The sequence below is a fragment of the Meles meles genome, chromosome 1, assembly GCF_922984935.1.
Source record: "Meles meles chromosome 1, mMelMel3.1 paternal haplotype, whole genome shotgun sequence".
Taxonomy (NCBI): Eukaryota; Metazoa; Chordata; class Mammalia; order Carnivora; family Mustelidae; genus Meles; species Meles meles.
This window is the reverse complement of record NC_060066.1, coordinates 702,357-724,165: the sequence shown is the minus strand read 5'-3', so window position 1 is coordinate 724,165 and position 21,809 is coordinate 702,357. Positions and strand designations below refer to the sequence as shown.

General features: G+C 62.0%; 4 protein-coding genes across 5 annotated transcripts; all 4 read left to right on the top strand.

Annotated features, from left to right (window-relative positions):
• The first annotated feature begins 4,464 nt into the window (after positions 1-4,464).
• EXOSC4 (exosome component 4) lies at positions 4,465-6,758 on the top strand. Of its 2 annotated transcripts, none has more exons than XM_045982215.1 (3): positions 4,465-4,844; positions 5,773-5,979; positions 6,091-6,758. In XM_045982215.1, the coding sequence occupies exons 1-3, from the start codon at positions 4,674-4,676 to the stop codon at positions 6,448-6,450; spliced, it is 738 nt and encodes a 245-aa protein (XP_045838171.1). In that variant the 5' UTR covers positions 4,465-4,673; the 3' UTR covers positions 6,451-6,758. The 2 variants fall into 2 exon arrangements, with proteins under 2 accessions (XP_045838171.1, XP_045838179.1); XM_045982223.1 differs by lacking the exon at positions 4,465-4,844 and adding an exon at positions 4,856-5,664.
• Positions 6,759-7,718: 960 nt separating this feature from the next.
• GPAA1 (glycosylphosphatidylinositol anchor attachment 1) lies at positions 7,719-11,162 on the top strand. The gene is made up of 12 exons (XM_046025312.1): positions 7,719-7,900; positions 8,159-8,338; positions 8,422-8,533; positions 8,683-8,830; positions 8,911-9,012; positions 9,096-9,292; positions 9,381-9,577; positions 9,671-9,824; positions 9,987-10,082; positions 10,239-10,429; positions 10,503-10,673; positions 10,830-11,162. The coding sequence occupies exons 1-12, from the start codon at positions 7,827-7,829 to the stop codon at positions 11,071-11,073; spliced, it is 1,866 nt and encodes a 621-aa protein (XP_045881268.1). The 5' UTR covers positions 7,719-7,826; the 3' UTR covers positions 11,074-11,162.
• A 2,206-nt stretch (positions 11,163-13,368) lies between these two features.
• On the top strand, positions 13,369-14,795 carry LOC123954282. The gene is made up of 2 exons (XM_046025323.1): positions 13,369-13,492; positions 14,110-14,795. The coding sequence occupies exons 1-2, from the start codon at positions 13,387-13,389 to the stop codon at positions 14,793-14,795; spliced, it is 792 nt and encodes a 263-aa protein (XP_045881279.1). The 5' UTR covers positions 13,369-13,386.
• A 4,181-nt stretch (positions 14,796-18,976) lies between these two features.
• LOC123941180 (cytochrome c1, heme protein, mitochondrial) lies at positions 18,977-21,432 on the top strand. Its single transcript, XM_046004096.1, has 7 exons — positions 18,977-19,133; positions 19,745-19,941; positions 20,027-20,153; positions 20,240-20,397; positions 20,483-20,643; positions 20,946-21,046; positions 21,132-21,432. The coding sequence occupies exons 1-7, from the start codon at positions 19,002-19,004 to the stop codon at positions 21,234-21,236; spliced, it is 981 nt and encodes a 326-aa protein (XP_045860052.1). The 5' UTR covers positions 18,977-19,001; the 3' UTR covers positions 21,237-21,432.
• The last annotated feature ends 377 nt before the right edge of the window (positions 21,433-21,809 follow it).

Here is a 21,809-nt window from a genome sequence, read left to right as displayed (position 1 = left end):
TTCCTGCAGTCCCTAAGCTGTTGCCCCCAGGGACACACCAGCCTCCCGCGACGCGGTGCGCCAGGGCACCGTGGGCGGCTGGAGTTGACTAATGGGTGTCACCAGTTCAGAACATGTCCAAGGTCGTTTAGTCACACACAAGAAAACCACAAAGGCCCTGAAACCTCAGGGCTCACATGTACACGAAACTTGACAGAGGGCTCCTCAGACTGAAGTGTCCTAAAAGCTGACACCCTGTTACCCACAGGAGCCGGTCCCTGAAACAACTGTTCTAAGCTACAGTAAAAATAAGCTGTAATCGAACATGTTAGAAAAGAGACCGCGTTCCCTTCTCTGTACGCACACACCACACCACTGTTGCATCTTTTTATTCTATTTTCAGTCGTCGCCACACCCAGCGTGGGGCTCGAACTCACAGCCCCGAGATCAACAGTCACGCGCTCCACCAGCGGCACTCGCTGGGGGTCCCGAACGGGCCATCAGAGCGTGCATCCAAAAAGCATATGGAAAACGCGTTAGAGAAACATTTCAGAAGGATAATTCACGACGTTATGTGGGTTCCCTGTGTTTTGTGATGTTCGTGATGCTGCTCAACTCTGAACAATTCACGCTACGTGTTAGGGTTTCCTTTCTCACTCTGGTCACTTGATTTCGGACACGACTTCACCTTCTGTTTTGGGAAACACACTCTGCAGGAAGGAGGCACACAGCAGGGCTAAGAGCGCTCTCCTTCGTGAATCGTGCTGGGGTTAGCTGGTCCCTGGGGGCTTCAGTCTGGGGACGGTTCCCGCCATTCCCAAGGAGTGGCTCACCGAGCCTGATCTGTGCAAACAAGTACGGCTTGCCCCGTGCTCTGGCCTTCCTCCCAGCCCTCTGACGTCGGGGTACGTGCCAGATGGAAGGCGCCTCCCCACCCAGCCCCCGCAAATGCCCTCGGTATGGAGTCTCCCCACACGCTGTCACCCCTGGCTGCTGGGGGGGTAATGTGTTGTGTAGAGAAGATTCTGGAAGCTGTGTTTGGTTCACTAACTTTGCCACATGAACCTTTTTCCTTTACTGATTGGGATCACTGTCCTTTCTCTGTAATAAATCTCGGGCTCGAGATCAACACCTCTGAGCAAGTTGCCGAGTCCAGAGTGGTCCTGGGGTCCCAAACGTAGCCCCCAAATCTGCGTACGTGTGAGCCTCGGCCCTGGATCTGCCCATGGGTACAACACAGGGTCAGAGAATCGAGGGGGCAGGAGTGGCCCGCTGAAGTGCTCCTGCTGCCGGGTTGGAGGTCTCAGTTCCGGGGGCAGAGGGTCACTCCCACCAATGGACACAAGAAAGGTTCCACTGGCCTGAGGGGAGCAGCCACCACCCGGCCACTTTGGGCCCTGGGCTCCTTAGGCCCCGGACCAGCATCATGGATTGTCCCGGGCGACTCGTGTCACTGCTCTGCAGCGGGGGCAGGAGAGTGTGGGACACCTGCGGGACTCCCACACGCACCAGTGGACAACCATTGACCCGATTAGAACGGGGACAACACGTCCTGCTGAGGACGCTCCCCCGATAACCAGCCAAAGATCTGAGGGTGGGTAGATGGCAGGTGGAGAGTCCCAGAGGACACCGGCCATCAGGGCCTCAGACCAGGGGCAGGGGCAGGGCCGTGGCTGGCTCCCCGCCCTCACACTGCATTCATCTCGGAGACCAGGACCTCGAAGGGGACGCTGTGCCGGCAGGACTGGGCTCTCGCCGGCTACAGTGTGTCCATCCTACCTGCTCCTCCATGTCCTGATGTTGGTCCTGCTTCTCTTGAGGGTCAAGGTCGGTGTTCCCTCCCCTGGAGCCTGAGCAGAACTTTGTGACCACCTCGACCCACAGAGGCTGCTGGGAATAACACTATACGATTTCCGAGGCTTGGTCTTAAAACACCGTACGTGTCCACCTTGTTGTCTTTTGAGGTCGCTACAGGTCGCCTTCCAGGAAGCACTGGCTGCACGCTCGGGCCATGCACTGCCGCCGTCCCGCAGAGCCGGGTGAGGTCCGGATCAATAGCCGAAGACTGTTGATCACCGAGGACGTGGGAGAGGAAGCCCTCAGGACCACGGCTGTCACCATCTGCCGTGAGCACAAGCAGGGAAGATCCTAAGTGCAAACAACCGACACGGGCCCAGACAAGCCCCAGGACTGCGAGACGTGATTATGTTTTGATGACGTGATTATGTTTTGTTACTCGAAGTGACTGAGGTTACCCAGCACGAGACAAACAGCCGTACAAGCCCGGCTAGACCCGTTCTCCAAGCAGCGAGCCTGTCTTCATTCTCGAAGGGGAACGAGGCCCATTTTATTTCTTTACTTATTTTAAAGATTTTATTTATTTGTCAGAGGGAGAGAGAGAGCACGCACAGGCAGGAGAAGCAGCAGGCTGAGCAGGCAAGGGAGAAGCAGACTCCCGGCTGAGCAGAGAGCCCGATGTGGGGCTCGATGCCAGGACCCCGGGATCATGACCTGAGCCGAAGCCAGACGCTTAACTGAGCCAGTCAGGTGCCCCCCAGAAGAGAAATTATTAAATTTCCTACTACCTAGAACCGACTGACAAGTCCTTGGAACAGGCAGAGTGACCTTCCTCTAGGGGCTCATCTGCCTCCATGCTGACACTTTGCTAAAGGCAAGAGGCAATCCTAGCCCGACCCCCAGGATCCTGTAAGTCTACTTCAACATATAAAAATTTGGGGTGTCTGGGTGGCTCAGTGGTTGAGCGTCTGTCTTCGACTCAGGTCATGATCTCGGGGTCCTGGGATGGAGCCCCGCACTGGGCTCTCTGCTCAGCCGGGAGCCTGCTTCCCTCTCTCTCTCAGCCTGCACCTCTGCCTGCTTGTGATCTCTCTCTCTCTCTGTCTAATAAATAAAATCTTTAAAAAATACTGATGCATAGTTTGTATTGTACACATGCAAGCTCATATTCTTTTTATTTTTTTTAAGGATTTTATTTATTCATTTGGCGGAGAGAGAGGGCACAAACAGAGGGGAGAGGCAGAGGGAGAAGCAGACTACGTGCTGAGATCCCCTGGCAGGACTCACTCCCAGGACCCCAAGATCATGGCTTGAGCCAAAGACAGAAGCTTCACCATCTAAGCCGCCCAGGCACCCCTCATATTCTCTTTAGATAGTGATGTAGGAAAGACGTTAGGGTTGGAAGGACCTGGCCAAGAAAGAATTCTTGAAATGTCTTTGGTGCCAAAAGGTGGTTTTAGGGGCACCTGGGTGGCTCAGTGGGTTAAAGCCTCTGCCTTCGGCTCAGGTCATGATCTCAGGGTCCTGGGATTGAGCCCCATCCGACTCTCTGCTCTGCGGGGAGCCTGCTTCCTCCTCTCTCTCTGCCTGCCTCTCTGCCTACTTGTGATTTGTCTCTGTCAAATAAATTTTTTTTTTTTTTTTAAAGGTGGTTGTATTAAAGTCCGGGGACGGGACCGGGGGCAGGAAGAGCTGCACTGGGGTCCTGGGGAGGGGCCCATTATACACTTCCCACTTGGGAGGGGTAGGGAGAGTGCAGGCCTCCCAGGTATTTTGGGAACAAGGTTTCCAGGCCCCTGGGGCAGCTCTTGCGAGGAGAAGGTCATGCATTACTGTTCCGTGAAAACTCAGTCCTGCGACCTTTCCGATGTATCTCGGTGCGTGTGTGCTTGGGGCGATGATGGCCACCACGTATCTTGGGATTTAGAGATAAAGGAAGTTTCCAGAGGAATTTTTATGTTTTTTAAAAGATTTTTTTGTTTATTTATTTGACAGAGATCACAAGTAGGCAGACAGGCAGAGAGAGGAGGAAGCAGGCTCCCCGCCGAGCAGGGAGCCCGATGCGGGGCTCGATCCCAGGACCCCGAGATCATGACCTGAGCCGAAGGCAGAGGCTTAACCCGCTGAGCCCCCCAGGCGCCCCTCGTCAGTATCTTTAAGGGACAAAGTGTAAGGACAAAACACAATGTATGCCTCAGCTCGGGAGAGTAAGTGCATTTATGGCTGCAGAAGGACGAGAAACCATCAGCGACAGGACGCGGCTCCCTGGGAGCTGCGCCCGCCCACCGGACCCACAAGAAGCCTCCTGGCAGGCCGAGCCGCAGAGGTGAGCCGGCGGCCAGAGCCCGCGGGTCCGCAGGTACAGGCGGGGGGCGGAGCCGAGCGGAGCGAGGCGGACGCAGGCGCAGGTGTGGGGGGCGGGGCGGGAACGACCGGCGCAGGCGCAGGCCCTAGGTGAGGGGGGGGGCCAGCGGGGCGCAGGCGCGTGCGGTGGAAGCCAGAGGGAGCCTGGGGAGTACGAGAACTTGCCCCCACGACAAACCCGAAGGGGCGCGACGGGGGCAGGTAATCCCCGAGGCAGTCTCCACCTCTGGTCGCCGTGGGACAGCTGCCCAGAACGGCCGCAGGCACAGTCTTCCTCCCCTGGCTCAGCACCGCCGAAGATTCCCGGGGCCGGAAGTAAGGGAAGTGGCGCCGCGGGGGAGCGTAGTTTCCCAGGACCGGAAGTGGGGGAGTAGGGCCGCCGGGCTCCCTGGGGGAACCGTAGTTCTCCTGGGCCGGAAGTGGGGGGCCGGACCGCCGGAAACCGCGGGCCCCGGGAGGCCGGAAGTGCGGGTCAGAGCCGCCGGGAACTGTAGTTCTGCGGGAGACGGAAGCGCGGCGCGCGGCCGGGCGTCATGGCGGGCCTGGAGCTCCTGTCGGACCAGGGCTACCGCGTCGACGGACGACGCGCTGGCGAGCTGCGCAAGATCCAGGCGCGGATGGGCGTGTTCGCGCAGGCCGACGGCTCGGCCTACATCGAGCAAGGCAACACCAAGGCGCTTGCGGTGGTCTACGGGCCGCACGAGGCGAGTGGGGCGCGCGGGGCCTCGGGGCCGGGCTGAGCCTCTGGGGGCCCGGCCGGCGCGCGCCTCCGTTCGCCCGAACCACCTTCAGGGTCACCGCGGGGCACTCGGAGTCAAAGCCGGAGCCGCTGCAGTGTGAGGCGGCGCGTCCCCAGCGCTCGCCCGGCCGCGCTCCCCTCCGGCGCACCGACCCGCGCTGTTCCGGAAGCGCCGGGCGCGCCCCCTCCCCTTCCCTCCCCTCCGGGCTGACCCGCCGGCGTCGTCCTGGGGATGCACCTGACTCGCGTGGCGAGCCCCTCCGCTGCCGCCACGCGCTTCCCTGCCTCTCCCTACCCAGTCACCTCGGGCGTCCGTTCGGGGAGCCCCTCGCTGGACGCCTCCGTGGGCCGTAAACTCCGTGCGCACGGGGCTGTGAAGGAATCCCCCCGGCTCTACCGCCTCGTCTCCATCGCCGGAGAAGGGAGGAGCGCGGGGGTGGCGACGAGCGAGGCGGGTCTGCGGGGCAGAAGGGCTGCTCGTGGGGAGACGAGGAAGGACTCCAAGTGGGATCCAGCCGTCTCTAGGGAAGCAGCAACTCGCCGCTTTGTCGACCAGGGAAACTTGAGGATTTTATGCCGCAGGTGGTGGGGAAGCTTGGGAGGCCGCAGAGCAGACGGCGTCAGACTTGGTATTTGCGAACCTACCAGCTCTCGCTACCAGTGGAGAACGGTTGGGAGGGCACGAGGCAGGGAAGAAACGGGGAGGCCTTGTTAAGAGAAATCCTATGCGGGCGGGTGGCGGCTTGGAGCCTGGCCACGCAGCCCTCCCGCAGGCTGCTCTGCAGGTAAAGTAGGAGGGTGAGAGGGAAGCGGAGGTCTGGGTCTGAGCCAGAGGAAGGTGGAGGGGGAGCTGGGAAGCAATGAGCCCGGCTTATGTGTCCTTCCTCCCCCAGATCCGGGGCTCCCGAGCACGAGCCCTGCCAGACAGGGCCCTGGTGAACTGTCAGTATAGTTCCGCGACCTTCAGCACAGGTGAACGCAAGCGGCGACCCCACGGGGACCGTAAGTCTTGTGAGATGGGCCTGCAGCTGCGTCAGACCTTCGAGGCGGCCATCCTTACCCAGCTGCACCCGCGCTCCCAGATCGACATATACGTGCAGGTGAGCAAGCAACAACCATCAGCCCAGGGAGGGAGAGGGGCGGGGGCGAGGTGGGTTGGGGAGCCAGGGGTCAGGAGCCTAATGGACGGACGCCACTGGGGGTTCCTGCAGGTGCTGCAGGCGGACGGTGGGACCTACGCGGCTTGTGTGAACGCAGCCACGCTGGCAGTGCTGGACGCGGGAATACCCATGCGGGACTTCGTGTGTGCCTGCTCCGCTGGCTTTGTGGACAGCACAGCCCTGGCAGACCTCAGCCACGTGGAAGAGGCCGCTGGCGGTCCCCAGCTGGCCCTGGCCTTGCTGCCGGCCTCAGGCCAGATTGCGCTGCTTGAAATGGACGCCAGGCTCCACGAGGACCACCTGGAGCAGGTGCTGGAGGCCGCTGCCCGGGCTGCCCGGGATGTGCACACACTGCTGGACCGTGTGGTTCGACAGCATGTACGTGAGGTCTCTGTTCTGTTAGGGGACTGAACATCTGCACCCCACGCCCCCGTTCCCAGAATAAAACCCACACAGAGTGTGCTGAACTCTGATCTCCCACGGCGCTTCCACACCCTCAGAGCCTGGCCTGGTGCTTGCACCCGGGGGTGACTAGGGACCATCACTGTCCCCCACACGTGAGGACATAATGCTTGCAGTCTCAAGAGTCACAGCCCGGGGCGCCTGGGTGGCTCAGTGGGTTAAGCCGCTGCCTTCGGATCAGGTCATGATCTCAGGGTCCTGGGATCGAGTCCCGCATCGGGCTCTCTGCTCAGCAGCGAGCCTGCTTCCCTCTCTCTCTCTGCCTGCCTCTCTGTCTACTTGTGATCTCTCTCTGTCAAATAAATAAATAAAATCTTTAAAAAAAAAACAAAAAACTTAAAAAAAAAAAAGAGTCACAGCCCAAAGAAGTTGTTGGTGGGGGGCGGGAGTGTGCCAGGATGGGTTCAAGGCCGCTGAGCACTGAGGTGCGGCTTGGCATAATGAGCCATGCCATTGGAGGGTGACGGAAATCTGTTTTCCTGCCAGCACATCTGGGGCCCACCATGGTGACGTGGGGGTCATGCCTCACATCTTCCCGACTATGGCTTGGACCGAATGGCCCCTTCCACCCTAGGAGCCCTTTGGGCCTACATAGCCTCAGACTCCAACAAAAGTACAACAGATCCAAGTTCTCACCTGGGGGAAGGAGGCGGGTCTTCTCTGCACACCTGTGCCCTGAGCACCAGCCCCTGCAGCCCTCACCTCCCTCCCGATCTGAGCAGGAGTGCTCCCCGCTTTTACTGCACATACCCCGGCTCCTTTGAAACCCGTTTTGGCCAAGAGCACCATCTGCACTTTGCTGCCTGTGGTCATCTGACCCTGATGACCTCGGCGCTGCCTTCACACGGGGGTTTCCCTTGTGCACTCGCTGCCGTTTCTGCCCAACATCATAGGAATGAGTCTGCCATTGCGCTGGTCTCTCAGTCCAAGCGAACGTTCCCCCTCCCCTCCTACCCGCCCCCGGGGCGCTCGACCTGTCGCTGCCAGTGGGGGCACGTTCGGAACGCGGGGCGGCCGAGCTCTCCAGCCCCCCGCAACCTGCCCTGTTCTTCCGTGTCTGATTCTGCAAGTCGGAGCTTTCCGGCTCGGCCCCGCCGGCCCGGGCGGCCGCTGGTCCCCGTCCTGAAGGCGCGTCCTCCCGGGGACCGCGCGGCGGGGGCGGGGAAACGCGCACCGCCTCTGCTCGGAGCGTGCGCGGCGGCGCGGGGGCCGTCGGGACCGGAAGTGCGAGCGGGCGCGGAGCGACGGCCGGACGGGAGCGCGGCCCCGGGCCCCGCGGCTGGAGCTGCCGGCCGAGCGCGGCCCCGGAGCCGCCCCTCCCCGCCATGGGCCTCCTGTCGGACCCGGTGCGCCGCCGCGCCCTCGCCCGCCTCGTGCTGCGTCTCAACGCGCCGCTCTGGTGAGCGCGGGGCCCGGGGCGGGACCCGGAGGACCCGGGGCTCGGGCTGCTCGCGCCCGCGGCTCGGAGCCCACGGGACTCGCTCGGGGCATCGAGCCCGCGGCTGGGCTCCCCCGTCCGACGTCCCGAGCGCCTGGACCCCGGGGCCGGGTCCCTCCGACACGCCCCCGCCGTCCCGGGTGCAGCGCGGGGAGGTCCCGGGCCGGAGCGCGCGCACCCGCTGATGCTCCGGGGCGCCGTCGCCCCCTCTCCCCGCAGCGTGCTGAGCTACGTGGCGGGCATCGCCTGGTTCCTGGCGCTGGCTTTCCCGCCGCTGACCCAGCGCACTTACATGTCGGAGAACGCCATGGGCTCCACCATGGTGGAGGAGCAGTTCGCGGGCGGAGACCGTGCCCGGGGCTTTGCCCGAGACTTCGCCGCGCACCGCAGGAAGTCGGGGTGAGCCGGCCGGCTGCGGGCGTGCGGAGATAGTGGTGCCCAGGCCAGGGAGCTCTGCCTAGCGGCTCTCCTTGTGTCCCTAGGGCTCTGCCAGTGGCGTGGCTGGAGCGGACGATGCGGTCGGTGGGGCTGGAAGTCTACACGCAGAGCTTCTCGCGGAAGCTGCCCTTTCCTGATGAGACCCACGAGCGCTACGTATTGTGGGGGAGAGGAGTGCCTGGGACCGAAAAGCACCCGGGGAGGGCGGCTTGGGGCCGGGAAATCCCTGGTGGGCAGTGTAGCGCGACGAGGGAGGGCAGCCCTTGGGGTAGGGTCGTGCTAAGTCTTCCCCATACCGTGTCCAGATGGTGTCCGGTACCAACGTGTATGGTATCCTGCGGGCCCCGCGCGCGGCCAGCACCGAGTCCCTGGTGCTCACCGTCCCCTGTGGCCCAGACTCTACCAACAGCCAGGCTGTGGGACTGCTGCTGGCACTTGCTGCCCACTTTCGGGGTGAGGCTTGGGGGCTGCTGCTGGCAAGGGGCGGTTTGGCCCCTGTCCCAGGCCCTGCTGACCTAGCTTCTGGTGTCCAGGGCAGATTTACTGGGCCAAAGACATCATCTTCCTGGTGACAGAACAAGACCTTCTGGGCACGGAGGCTTGGCTGGAGGCCTACCACGACGTCAACGTCACCGGTGGGTCCTCTTGCCCCGGTCCCTCTCTCGGAACCGCTGTCCTTGTCGGCCCCCGAAGGCAGCTCCTTCCCCTGCTCCCACAGGGATGCAGTCATCCCCTCTGCAGGGCCGGGCGGGGGCCATCCAGGCAGCTGTGGCCCTGGAGCTGAGCAGTGACGTGGTCACTAGCCTCGATGTGGCTGTGGAGGGGCTCAACGGGCAGCTGCCCAACCTCGATCTGCTCAACCTCTTCCAGACTTTCTGTCAGAAAGGGGGGCTGCTGTGTACGCTGCAGGGCAAGGTAAGGGGGGCTGCCTTCCGGGGAAGCCTGGGCTTCCCACGGGCTTCTCTCTGTGGGGCTTCTCTGACCCTGCGCCCAACCCTCTAAGCTGCAGCCCCAGGACTGGACATCTGTCGACGGGCCGCTGCAGAGTCTGCAGACCCTGCTGCTCATGGTTCTGCAGCAGGCCTCCGGCCGCCCGCACGGCCCTCACGGCCTCTTCCTGCGCTACCGTGTGGAGGCCCTGACCGTCCGTGGCATTAACAGCTTCCGACAGTACAAGTATGACTTGGTGGCAGTGGGCAAGTAAGTGGCTTTTGGCCCCCGCTTCCACGCTTGGGGGGGTGGGGGGTGGTTCTGGGGGGCCTGGCCGGCCGTGACGCTGCCACATCCTGGCAGGGCCCTGGAGGGCGTGTTCCGGAAGCTCAACCACCTCCTGGAGCGCCTGCACCAGTCCTTCTTCTTCTACCTGCTGCCGGCGCTGTCCCGCTTCGTGTCCATCGGCCTCTACATGCCTGCTGCCGGCTTTTTGCTCTTGGTCCTTGGTCTCAAGATATCCTCTGAACCCCCTGTCTGCGTGTGGCCAGCCCAGGTCCTCTCCACTCTAGGCTGGGGAGAACCCTCCGTCCTTGAGGTGGGGGAGTGGGAGTGAGCCCTGGGTCTGCTGCCAGGCAGGTTCCGTCACACCTGGCGTCGGGGTCCTTGACTAGACCACGCTCTGGAGCTGTGGATGCAATTGCATGAGGCCGGAGTGGGCCCCGAGGAGCCTGGGGGGGCCTCTGGACCTAGCCCTCCCGTCCTGCCGGCACAGGTGATGGTCCCCCCACTCTTGCTGTTGGGGTGGGCTTCCGGGACTCCAGGCGACCGTCACTGCGGCAGCTCAGTCTCGGTCGGTGAGGTGGTGGTGAGGATCCTTGGGGCTCCCTTAGCCCCAGGGCCAGTCTCCCATTGTCTGTGTGCCCTGCAGAGCGTCGGGCTGGCCTCGCTTGTGGCGCCCTTGCTGATCTCACAGGCCATGGGTCTGGCCCTCTACACCCTGCCTGTGCTGGGCCAACATGTGGCCACCCAGCACTTCCCCGTGGCCGAGGCGGAGGCCGTGGTGCTGACTCTGCTGGCCATCTACGCGGCAGGCCTCGCCCTTCCACACAGCACCCAGCGGTGAGGAGCTGGGCTCGGGGGGGCGGGGTACCCTGGGCACACAGACCAGGCCTCTGAGCCCCTTGTCCTGCAGGGTGGTGAGCGCGCAGGCCCCGGACGGAGGCTGGATGGCCCTGAAGCTGGCGGCCCTCATCTACCTGGCACTCCAGCTGGCCTGCGTCACCCTCACCAACTTCTCGCTGGGCTTCCTGCTGGCGGCCACCATGGTGCCTGCGGCCGCGCTCACCACGCCTCACGGGCCCCGGTACGTGCCGGCCTGCCCCACGTTGCAGAGTTCAGCGCGCACTGCCCCTCCCCAAGCCCAGGGCCTGCGCTGCTTCCCACCACGGTGCCCTCAGCGGGATGCCCCCCACCCCCCTGCCCCACCCCGAGCCGGACCTGATCCCACTTCTCCCCCCAGGCCCCTCTACGCTGCCCTGCTGGTGCTGACGAGCCCAGCGGCCACGCTCCTGGGCAGCTTGTTCCTGTGGCGGGAGCTGCAGGAGGCCCCGCTGTCCCTGGCCGAGGGCTGGCAGCTCTTCCTGGCGGCGCTGGCCCAGGGCGTGCTGGAGCACCACACCTATGGTGCCCTGCTCTTCCCGCTGTTGGCTCTGGGCCTCTACCCCTGCTGGCTGCTCTTCTGGAACGTGCTCTTCTGGAAGTGACGTGCGGCCCACAGCCCTGCCGTGCCAGGACGGGGGTGCTGCACCCCACGTTGTCTCCTTGGGAAATAAACAGTTTTGTTTCAGCTGCCCTTCGGGCCGCTGGCCAGCTGTCTGCTGTCCGTGTGGGGCCCCCCAGCCCATGGGCGAGAAGCTCTGCACGAAGGAAGGCCTGGCCTTCCCAGATGCTTCCTTCTTGGAGGGCACTGCCCGGTCCACCTAGTGCTGGCAGGAGTGAGGGCCTGAGCCACATGAGCCTCAGAGGAGAGCCTCGGGTGGACGCTGGGCTCGGGACCTGGCAACGGCCCATGCTGACCCTGCCCTGGCCCCTGCCCCACGAGCATCACAGTAGGAGGCAGCGATGGGAGCAGGGCTTGGGGCCTGATGGGTCTGGGCGCCCCGAGACCACACTGCTCCGTCTGCAGCGCTGGAGCCCTGCAGAGGCCTGTGGTGTGGGCGGAGCACCTCCCCAGGACAGGTCCTCTGTGGTTCTGGAAGGGGCACCTGCTTCCTTGGAGCTGAGCCAGCCCAGGCCAGCCGCCCCTAAGAGCCAGGGCCACGGAGGAGCAGGCAGGCCACGGGACCCCGGAAAGGAGTTGGGAGGTTGGTGTCTGTCCTGGACGGAAGAAAAATGCAAAACGGATTCTTTAGCAATGCCAGGGCCGCTTCCGCTCCCGGCAGGGCCTCTGCTGACACCCGATGGGGGGGGCGGAAGGCAGCGTGGCCCCACCTGCAGAGTGGCCTCCGCCGGTGTCCCTTCAGTGCGACACCTAGAACAGTGGGGCCTGGGAAGGCCTGTGGGGGAAGGTCTAGCCCTCAGGGCGTGCTGGTTGTCTGCTGATGGGCGCCTCTGTGTCCAGCATGGTGGGGGGTGGCGGGGCCGTCAGGGTGCCGGAGACCCTACGGGCGCGAGCAGCCTGGCGCTGGCTGGCTGTTCCCACGATCCCGCCGGGGCCTGGAGTTCTGTTTTTGTTGAACGGGCTGTTCTGCTCCTGAGGCCTGAGAGACCGGTCGCCCCCGCACCCCCCAGGCCGCCTCCCCGGCAGGCTTCTGTTGAGTGCCCTCTCGCAGTGCTACTCCATGGCCTCGCTGTCTTCTGAGACGCACAGACATCTCCGCTCTTAGTCTCCGCCGTCTGCGTCTCTGTCTCTGCGGGTCGGCGCCCGATACAAAATCCCTTCTGCGCCTTTCAGCCGGGCTTTGGTCTCAATCAGCCGTTTTTTTACTGCACTTGGACACTTAAAGTACAAATCTTGAAAACACATTAAATCATGGAACATACAAGTGGGCCCAAAAGCAAAAAGATCATCTCAGTTGTGCTCTGAACTTAGCTGTACAGAATTCTTCCTGTCTACACAAAAGGTTTGAAACCACGGGAGCAGCAAAGTTGATTTGTCAGGGAAGCAGAATTTTTTTTTAAGTTTTCGTTTATTCCACAGAGATCACAAGTAGGCAGAGGGGCAGGTGGAGAGAGAGCAAGGGAAGCAGGCTGAGCAGAGAGCCCGATGCGGGACTCGATCCCAGGACCCTGAGATCATGACCTGAGCCGAAGGCAGAGGCTTTAACCCACTGAGCCACCCAGGCGCCCCAGGGAAGCAGAATTTCTGTTCTGATTTTCAGTAATGTCATTTGTATGATACTTTTTAAGATTTTATATTTATTTGACAGAGATAGCAACAGAGAGCACCAGCAGGGAGGAGAGGGAGAAGCAGTTTCCCCATGGAGCAGAGACCGGGATGCGGGATTCAGTCCCAGAAGCCGGAGATCACAACCTGAGCTGAAGGCAGACACTTAAAGGACTGAGCCACCCAGGAGCCCCTCTAGTACATTTTTTAAGACAAGGAAATGTCAGGGGCACCTGGGTGGCTCAGTCGGTTACCTGTCCAACTCGATCTCAGCTCAGGTCTTGATCTCAGGGTTGTGAGTTCGAGCCCTGCGTTGCTCTCCATGCTGGGCGTGGAATCTGCTTAAAAGAGAAAACAAGGAACTGTCAGGCTGTGAAAATGTTGGTCAGACATACAAGGACAGAGTGTCAGGTCATAAATGCTTTATTTTGATGGTGTGGTAGAGTCTGCGACTTGTGTCCAGTATCTGTCCTCCGGAGTCATAGAGCCCAATTTGGATTCTTGTGCCTGGAGGTGTGGCCTTGTGACTATGCTGTGGCCAGTAGGATGAGAAGAGAAGCTTCCAGGGTGAGAACCAGGCAAAGACCTCACCCAGAGACACCGACGTTCCGAGCCCGATCCGTTCTCCTGCCCTCGGGAATGTGGGGTGCTGGCTGGGGCGTGGAGTGTGTCTGCGGCAGGAGGCACAGCCATGGTGGGAACGCAGGGAGAGGAGCACTCCCCGGCCACCCAGAGGCAGCGCAGCCCCAGTTTGCGGAGCTCCGTGTCGCGGAAGGGGGAGCAAACTTCTGCCTCAGGTAGTGCCGTCACTTTCCGACGCTTGCCTCTAGTTCCAGCCGACACACGAGGGCTGTCGCCGAACCCCGCTCACAAGCCTCCAGCTGTCGCGCCCGGACTCAGGCTTAATTGTCCCCGCTCCTTCCTCGCTTGCTTCCCACGACCCAGAACGGGGGGGGGGGGGGGCCGCTGTGCTACTCCCTGTCGCTTCTCCAGCTCAGAGCCAGACACCCGGGAGAATACTCTCCTACATTTGCTGAATGAGAGGGAAAAAAGCAGAGGGAGAGCCCCTGGAGGTCCCAAGGAAGCTCCGAGGGGCAGAGGGGACGGCTCCCGCAGGGGCCTGGAGGGTCGCCTATGGCTTAGGGTGTGGGGTGAGCACAGGAAGGTGAGGGGAGCGGCCCCCCCGCCAGCCAGGCCACCCTTCACCTCCCAGTGCCCAGCAGCCTCCGCACAAGCAGGCCCGCCACGGACACCCCTGCTTGGCCTTGGGGTGCTTTTAGCAACTCACCTGCATGTCCCAGGTTTCCTGAGCTTTTGCGAATCCTTTGCCTGGCCGCCCCTCCCCGCCCGAGGTTCTGGTGTGGGCAGCTCAGGGCACCTTCATGCCCACGCTCAGGCCCTGTCACCCGCCCAGGCCCCTCTTCTGAGGCCCCAGTGTGTCTCCTGTGCCTCCTGGATGCTGTGATGGTCGTCTCTAAGTCACAGTCGCCCAACCAGAACACCTTCCCCCCAACGGACCGTCTGCCCGAGCAGGTGCACGCAACCCTGGGCCGCCGTGCATCTGCCGCTCCTCTGGGGCCCGTCACTCTTGGGACAGAACCCAAGTCCTCGCCGTGGTCGTTAGGGGCTGTGCTGCTCCCGAGCACGCTTTCTCGGCCCCGGAGCAACCCGTCCCGGTGCCGCCGCCCCTTTCAGCCCGGGACACCGTCAGCCTACGGTCCCACTGCAGATTTGGACCTGAATAGAAATGGGGTCGCACGTCTGGCCTCTCGTCCGGCTCCTCACCCAGCGCTACGCCTTCAGGGTTCATCCGTGTCGTGCCGTGTCGCAACTTCCCTCGTGGCCAAGGAACATGCCACGTTCTGTTCATCCGCCCGACAGCTCATGGACTGGACGTTTGGGTGGTTTCCTCTTTGCTGGTCACTGTGGAAGACGCGCCAACCACCGTTGGGGGACAAGTGTCCGTGCGAGCGTGTTTGCTCTCGGGGCACGGCGAGAGGAGAGCGGGGCCCCACGGTCCCTGGTGGTGCTGCTCGGACACAGCCCGCGTGTTTCTGTCTGCTTCGTCTTCCTTTTCATTCACCTCAAGTCATTCTCTAATTTTCACTGATTTCTTCTTTGACTATTGGCTGTTGAGGAATATGTTATTTAATTTTCATGTATTTGTGAATTTCCCAGATTTCTTTCTCTTATTTTTTTTTAAAGATTTTATTTATTTCACAGACAGAGATCACAAGTAGGCAGAGAGGCAGGCAGAGAGAGAGGGGGAAGCAGGCTCCCCGCTGAGCAGAGAGCCCGATGCGGGGCTCGATCCCAGGACCCTGAGATCACGACCTGAGCCGAAGGCAGAGGCTTTAACCCACTGAGCCACCCAGGCGCCCCTCTTTCTCTTATTTTTAATTTATATTGTCAAAAAGAGTTCTTCGTGTGGTATTAGCAGCTTTAAATGTACTGAGACTTGTTTGATCGTCTAACGTCACGGTCTGTCCTGCAGAATGTTCCACCAGCACTTGAGAAGGCTGCGCGTTCTGCAGGCTGGTGCGTTTCTCTGATGTCAAGTCTGGCTGCTTCTGGCATCGCTCGCCTCCTCTCTGCTCAGCGTCTGTCTGGTTGTTCTGTCCGCTGCGGAAAGTATGGAAAGTCCGTTATTGTTGACTTGTCTGTTTCTTCCTTCCATTCTGTCAACTATCACTTCATGTATTTTCAGGTATTGGGGCAAATGTATCTTCATAATTGTTGTGTCTTCTTGATGGATTCTTCTTTTTCTCACTATAAAATGTCCCTCTTTAACTCTGCTGTCAATTTTTATTTTAAGGTCTATGCTGTTTGGTACAGGAACCACGGCTCTTTTGATTACTGTTGGTATGGACGGTGTATCTTTTTCCTCATTTTTACTTCCTATTTGTGTCTTTGAATCTACAGTTTGTTTCTTATAGATACCCCATATAGGTGCATTTTAAAATCCATTATGCCTTTTAGAGACTTTAACCCATTTTTTAACTTTTTGCGATAAAGATAGCTGTTTTCCAGTGTACCGTCTTATTATTTCTTTGACTGTATCTTTTGAGTAATTTTCTCAGTGTTGCCTTTGAGCTTACAGTCAACATCCTTATTAATAATCTGATTTTGAGTAACAGTAAATTAATTCTGGGGCACCTGGCTGGCTCAGTTGGTAGTGCATGGACTCTTTGGATTCGGAGTTGTGAGCTTGAGCCCCATATTGGGTGTAGAGATTACTGAAAATCTTTAGGGGCACCTGGGTGGCTCAGTTGGTTAAGTATCCAACTCCTGGACTCAGCTCAGGTCATGAACTCAGGGTCGTGGGATGGAGCATCATGTCAGGCTCTGTGTAGAGGCTGCTTGGGACTCTCTCTCCCTCTCCCTGTTTCCCTCCTCCAGCTCGTGCTCACGCTATCTCTCTGTAATATTTTTTAAAGATTTTATTTACTTATTTGATAGACAACGATCACAAGCAGGCAGAGAGGTAGGCAGAGAGAGAGGGGGAAGCAGGCTCCCTACTGAGCAAAGAGCCCAATGTGGGGCTCGATCCCAGGACGCTGACATCATGACCTGAGCTAAAGGCAGAGGCTTTAACCCACTAAGCCACCCAGGAGCCCCTCTCTGTAATAAATATGTAAAAATAAGTAGATCACTGAACTCTACTTCTGAAACTAATAATACACTATATGTTTGTTGAATTTAAATTTAAAAAATAATAAGAATAAAGAATAAAAATAAAATCTTGAAAAAAGTCAATTTCACTAGTATTAAACATATTGCTGTTTTTATTTTTTTTTTTTTTTTTTTTTTTTTTTTTAAAAGTGGGTGACTTTTTTTTTTTAAGATTTTATTTATTTAAGAGAGAGATAGAGAGAGCATAAGAGAGAGAGAGAGAGAAGGAAGCAGGCTCCCGCTGAGCAAAGAGCCCGATGTGGGACTCGATCTCAGGACCCTGAGATCATGACCTGAGCCGAAGGCAGCGGCTTAACCCACTGAGCCACCCAGGCGCCCCATATTGCTGTTTTTAAAAAAGATTTTATTTATTTGACAGACACGGATTACAAGTAGACAGGCTGGCAGAGAGAGAGAGGAGGAAGCAGGCTCCCCACTGAGCAGAGAGCCCGACGCAGGACCCTGAGACCATGACCTGAGCTGAAGGCAGAGACTTAACCCACTGAGCCACCCAGGTGCCCTTGAATCACTTCTGAGCGTGCCCTGAGAGCACCTGTCCTGAGCCCGCTGCGAAGGCACGCACACGAGTCGTGTCTTCACAGTGTTGACGTTAGGCTTTATCCGGTCCTAAAGCGAGGGTAGGGTAAAGGGGTGTCGGATTCCAGACTCAGTGACATTTCACCGTGTGACTGACTCGGCTTCTTACAGGGCACACCACAGATAAGATAACAAGGGGGCAGGGAGTTCACGAACCGAACCCCAAGTCCGTCTGCGGGCGGCGGCTGAGACGGGGCCGGGTCTTGCCCGGTCAGCTCTCGGCACTTGCTGCTTCTGTTCAAGCAGGGGCGCAGCTCAGTCGTGTTCGGAGGCCAGCCCGGCGAGGCTTGGGCAGCAGCTGCCGTTCTGCAGCGGTCAGACTGAGGGGTCTGTCTGCCTAGAGGGGTCCGGTCCGAAGAGTCTGATGTTTGCGGCAAACCCTCCCTTCTAAAGGGATCTAACAGGTCTCTGGCCTGCAGATGCCCTCTGCATCTGCCGGTTACAGTGCTGGACGTGGCGGGATCTCGTGGCTGCGGTACCTTCAACGGCTTGTGCATTGCCGGACGCGGGCTCCTGCTTGAGTGAAAGACTCCGTCTTGCTCTCTACAGGGTTCTATAATTTTGTTGTTGTTGCTGCTGCTGAAAACTAGACATTTTAGGGGTGTCTGAGTGCCTCAGGTCATGATCCCGGGGGGGCCTGGGATCCAGCACGCAGGATCCAGCCTGTTTCTCCCTGCTGTGCTCTTTCTGACAAAAATCTTTAAAAAGAAAGAAAACTACTAAATCTTTAAAAAAATATTTGTCAGAGCGCGTGCACAAGCAGGGAGAAGGGCAGGCGCAGGGGCAGAAGCAGGCTCCGCTCCGAGCAGGGAGCCGGGCGCGGGGCTCGGTCCCAGGACCCCGCGGCAGGAGCCGAGCCGAAGGCCCACGCGTCACTGGCCGGGCCCGCGGGCGCCCGAACTAGACATTTTAAGTCCTAGGATGTGGCGACGCTGGGAATCGGACTCCAAGGACGCGGGAGCGGCCGGTCGGGGCTGCCTGCGCCGGGACGGGAGAACCGGCTCCGCCTGGCCTGCAGCATCCGCCCTGCGGAGCCCCGGGTCCCGCGTCGCTCGGCCCTCGGGTCGGCTCGCGGCCAGCGGACGTGCTCGGACACCAGCAAGCGCTACGCTCCCCGGCTCTCCCGCAGCTCTGCGCCCCGCGGAGGCCGCCCGCGAGCCCTGGGCCGGGCGCTTCCCCTCGCCGAGCGCCGAGCCCGCCGGTCCCCCACACGGAAGCCCCGGGGGCGTTTTCGGGTCGCGCGGCCCGTCTCGGGCCCTTTCCTGCTCCGGCCCGGCCCCGCGGGGTTGCTGCTCCCCGACCTCCGCGCCCCGCGGCCGCCGGCGGCTCTGAACCCACCAGCCCGCCCTCGGCGACCGGCCCCAGGGCACAGGCTCGCCCGGGCCGGGGCCGGGGCCGGTGCAGGGGGCTCCGCGGGGGGCGTCCAGGCCGCAGACGCGCTCGGCAGCGGCTCCGGCGGGGACGCGGCTCCGCCCCTCCGGGCCAGCGGCGGCTCCAGCCCGGAGAAGGGGGACTCGCCTCCGGGACCGCTGTCCGCCGGGACGCGGCAGGCCTCGGGCGGGTCTGCAGACCCGTCGCTGCGAGCGTCCTCCTGGCCCGTGCGGGGCCGCGACGCCCCCGCCCTGCGCTCCCACCGACGGCCGACGCCGGGCTTCCGAGGGCCTGGGCTGCCCCGACGGATCCCGGCGATAACGTAAACCCTCGTCGGGCGGATGAGGGCGAGCGGTGTCCGGCCCCGCGCGGGGTCCCAGGCCCCCCGGCCCTGCTCGTCCCCACACGGAGCCCGGACCCTGCCCCGGGCGGCAGGGAAGCGCGCGACGGGCGGGAGGCGACCGGGCAGGGAAGCCGCCGGAGCTGCCGCCGCCTCCGGCTCAGCCCCGCCCACTTCCGGTCCCAGCGACGACGCAAGGAGCTCGGTGCGGCGGAACCCCGCCCCACGGCCAGGCCCCGGCCCCGCCCCCAGGCTCTCGCGAAGTCTGAGCTCCGGGATCGCCGCGGGGCCTGACGGGAGCAGCCGTCGCGCCGGAGAGGGCCAAGATGGCGGCGGCGGCGGCGGCTTCGCTTCGCGGGGCGGTGTTGGGCCCGCGGGGCGCGCGGTTGCCGGGCGCGCGGGCCCGGGGTCTGCTGTGCGGCGCGCGGCCCGGCCAGCTCCCGCTGCGGACGCCTCAGGTGAGCTCTGGCCGCGACCCCGTCCTCCGTGTGGCCCCGCAGCCCTTGAAGGTCACGGCGGGGAGGCTCTGGGCGCGCGCCGGGCAGCGAGGGAGCGGCCTCGACCTCCCAGCGCCCCTGCCCCGGCCGGATCCCCGCCGCCTGCCGACCCGAGGACCCCGGGAGCAGGACCAGGCGCCCAGTCCTCCGAGCAGCAGAGGCGCCCTGTGCGGAGCGTGCGGGGCGGCGGGGCGGGCTCGCGTTGGGCTCGGGGTTGGGGCTTCTCCCGGAGGGCGCGCCCAGGCCCGCTCCTGCTCCGGCCTTCCAGCTTGGGCCTGCGTCCTGAAGTGATCTCAGCCTGACCTCGGACAGCTGCCTTGTGACCTTGGCCTGCCCCGGCACCCTTGCTCGCACCGACCTCGTCCCCAGCCCTGGATCCCAACAGCAGCCTTACACCCCCTCCTCAGGGCCGAAGAGGAGCCACGGGGGCGGGGAGCGGGGGGCGGGGGCCGCGGTGCCCCGCGGGAGTGGGCGGGTGCTGCGTGGATGAGCGGCAGAGGTGGGCGCCGAGAGGCAGATCCCCAGGTACGGCCGGGTGGTGTTCTGGCAGGCGCTGAGCCGGGCTCTTGCAGGCAGTGTCCCTGTCGTCGAAGGCCGGTCTGTCCCGGGGCCGGAAAGTGATGCTGTCAGCGTTGGGCATGCTGGCGGCAGGGGGTGCGGGGCTAGCTGTGGCCCTGCATTCTGCCGTGAGTGCCAGTGACCTGGAGCTGCACCCCCCCAGCTATCCGTGGTCCCACCGTGGCCTCCTCTCTTCCCTGGACCACACCAGGTGTGCTGCTGGCTGGCTGCGGCCCTTCCGGGTGGGCTGGGCGGGGTGGAATCCTTGGCGCCCGTAACGCCCCTTGTCTCTGCAGCATCCGGAGGGGTTTCCAGGTGTACAAGCAGGTGTGCTCCTCCTGCCACAGCATGGACTACGTGGCCTACCGCCACCTGGTGGGGGTTTGCTACACGGAGGAAGAGGCGAAGGCGCTGGCCGAGGAGGTGCGGGTCCCAGGGATGAGGTGGACCTGGGGATCGGGGCTCCCACTGTGGTGGACCGCAGGGTTGTGACGGGCGCTTCGTGGCAGGTGGAGGTTCAGGACGGCCCCAACGAGGACGGGGAGATGTTCATGCGGCCCGGGAAGCTGTCTGACTACTTCCCCAAACCATACCCCAACCCGGAGGCTGCTCGAGCAGCCAACAACGGGGCACTGCCCCCTGACCTCAGCTACATCGCCCGGGCTCGGTACGCGGACTTCTTGCAGGGGTGTGTGGGGAGGGGGACAAAGGGCTGTCTGGTGCCAGGGCTTAAGGCACGGGTCTGGTTGCAGGCACGGTGGCGAGGACTACGTCTTCTCCCTGCTAACGGGCTACTGTGAGCCGCCCACCGGGGTGTCCCTGCGGGAGGGCCTGTATTTCAACCCCTACTTTCCCGGCCAAGCCATCGGCATGGCTCCTCCCATCTACGACGAGGTTCTGGAGTTTGATGACGGTGAGAAGCCTCCCCTGCCCGAGGATCAGCACGCTGGGTCCCCCTTCCCACTGCTGGGGATGCTTCCCGTGTGGGCCCTGCGCTCCTCGGCTCAGGCACGGTGTGCATGTGTCTGAGCCGGCTTGGGGGCAGCCTCCACAGTCGCATCCAGCCCAGGCCCGCGTGCTGGGGGCGAGGGGGTTCCGGTTCCTTGTGAAGCCTTGGTGAGGACCCCATCTCGGCTCTGTGAGGGGGGGCTCCAGGGCTACCCCAGGTTGGGTAGCGACCCCCAGGGGCAGCCCTTACCACTTGTCCTGGCCCAGGCACCCCAGCCACCATGTCCCAGGTGGCCAAGGACGTGTGTACCTTCCTGCGCTGGGCATCTGAGCCAGAGCACGACCATCGCAAACGCATGGGGCTCAAGGTAAGAGGGCTCGGCGTGCGAGAGGAGCTGGGAACCGAGCCGGGTTCCTCTCTGCTTCCTCCGGCTGAGCCTGCCTCGTCCCCAGATGTTGATGATGACGGGCTTGCTGTTCCCCCTGATCTACGCCATGAAGCGGCACAAGTGGTCAGTGCTGAAAAGCCGGAAGCTGGCGTACCGGCCTCCCAAGTGACCCCGTCCCATGTCTGCTCGCGGTCTGGTCCGGGTGGGCCCTCCAGCCCAGGAGCCACTCTGGACCTGTTCAGGCCTCAGCTGGTCCTCTCGAAAAGCCCCGATTTCTTGGGTAAAAGAGGGGAGGGGCCGGGAGACCAGGTTCCGGCTCCAAAATCTTCCGTCTCCATCATGGAAATAAATTAAGTTTCTCAACACACAGGTTTGAGCTGCTGTGACGAGAGCAGAGTTTTCATGGGGGTCTGGGACGGAGATCTTGCTCTCCAGCTCCCGCGGGGTGTGGCCAGCATTGCCACGTACAGACCCGGGGCTGCAGTCGCACGGAGTGTGGGACAGGAATCAGCTGTCAGGGAAAGCTGCAGTACTCGCTGAGGTGAAGGGGGCCTGGCTCGGCCACTCAAGGCCCAGGGGTCTGGTGGAGTGACTGGCCCCGCGTCCGTGTGTGAGCCGCTTGGCTTTCGTCCCGAGGGCAGCGAGGAGCCCTTGGCAGCAGTTCACCGTGGGAGAGGCCTGGGCTCGAGGAGGAGCTGCTGGGGAAGGGAGACAGCCCCTAGCCGTGCCGACAGCGGAGTAG

Bases quoted from the DNA above. Each gene is read 5' to 3' on its own strand.
- EXOSC4 (XM_045982215.1), top strand. From the start codon at position 4,674: ATGGCGGGCCTGGAGCTCCTGTCGGACCAGGGCTACCGCGTCGACGGA. The intron at 4,845-5,772 runs GCGAGTGGGGCG...TTCCTCCCCCAG, and splicing joins TGGTCTACGGGCCGCACGAG to ATCCGGGGCTCCCGAGCACG. The intron at 5,980-6,090 runs GTGAGCAAGCAA...GGGTTCCTGCAG, and splicing joins AGATCGACATATACGTGCAG to GTGCTGCAGGCGGACGGTGG.
- GPAA1 (XM_046025312.1), top strand. From the start codon at position 7,827: ATGGGCCTCCTGTCGGACCCGGTGCGCCGCCGCGCCCTCGCCCGCCTC. The intron at 8,339-8,421 runs GTGAGCCGGCCG...TTGTGTCCCTAG, and splicing joins GCGCACCGCAGGAAGTCGGG to GGCTCTGCCAGTGGCGTGGC. The intron at 8,534-8,682 runs GTATTGTGGGGG...TACCGTGTCCAG, and splicing joins ATGAGACCCACGAGCGCTAC to ATGGTGTCCGGTACCAACGT.
- LOC123954282 (XM_046025323.1), top strand. From the start codon at position 13,387: ATGGTGGGAACGCAGGGAGAGGAGCACTCCCCGGCCACCCAGAGGCAG. The intron at 13,493-14,109 runs GTAGTGCCGTCA...TCACCCGCCCAG, and splicing joins GGAGCAAACTTCTGCCTCAG to GCCCCTCTTCTGAGGCCCCA.
- LOC123941180 (XM_046004096.1), top strand. From the start codon at position 19,002: ATGGCGGCGGCGGCGGCGGCTTCGCTTCGCGGGGCGGTGTTGGGCCCG. The intron at 19,134-19,744 runs GTGAGCTCTGGC...GGGCTCTTGCAG, and splicing joins TCCCGCTGCGGACGCCTCAG to GCAGTGTCCCTGTCGTCGAA. The intron at 19,942-20,026 runs GTGTGCTGCTGG...TTGTCTCTGCAG, and splicing joins TCTTCCCTGGACCACACCAG to CATCCGGAGGGGTTTCCAGG.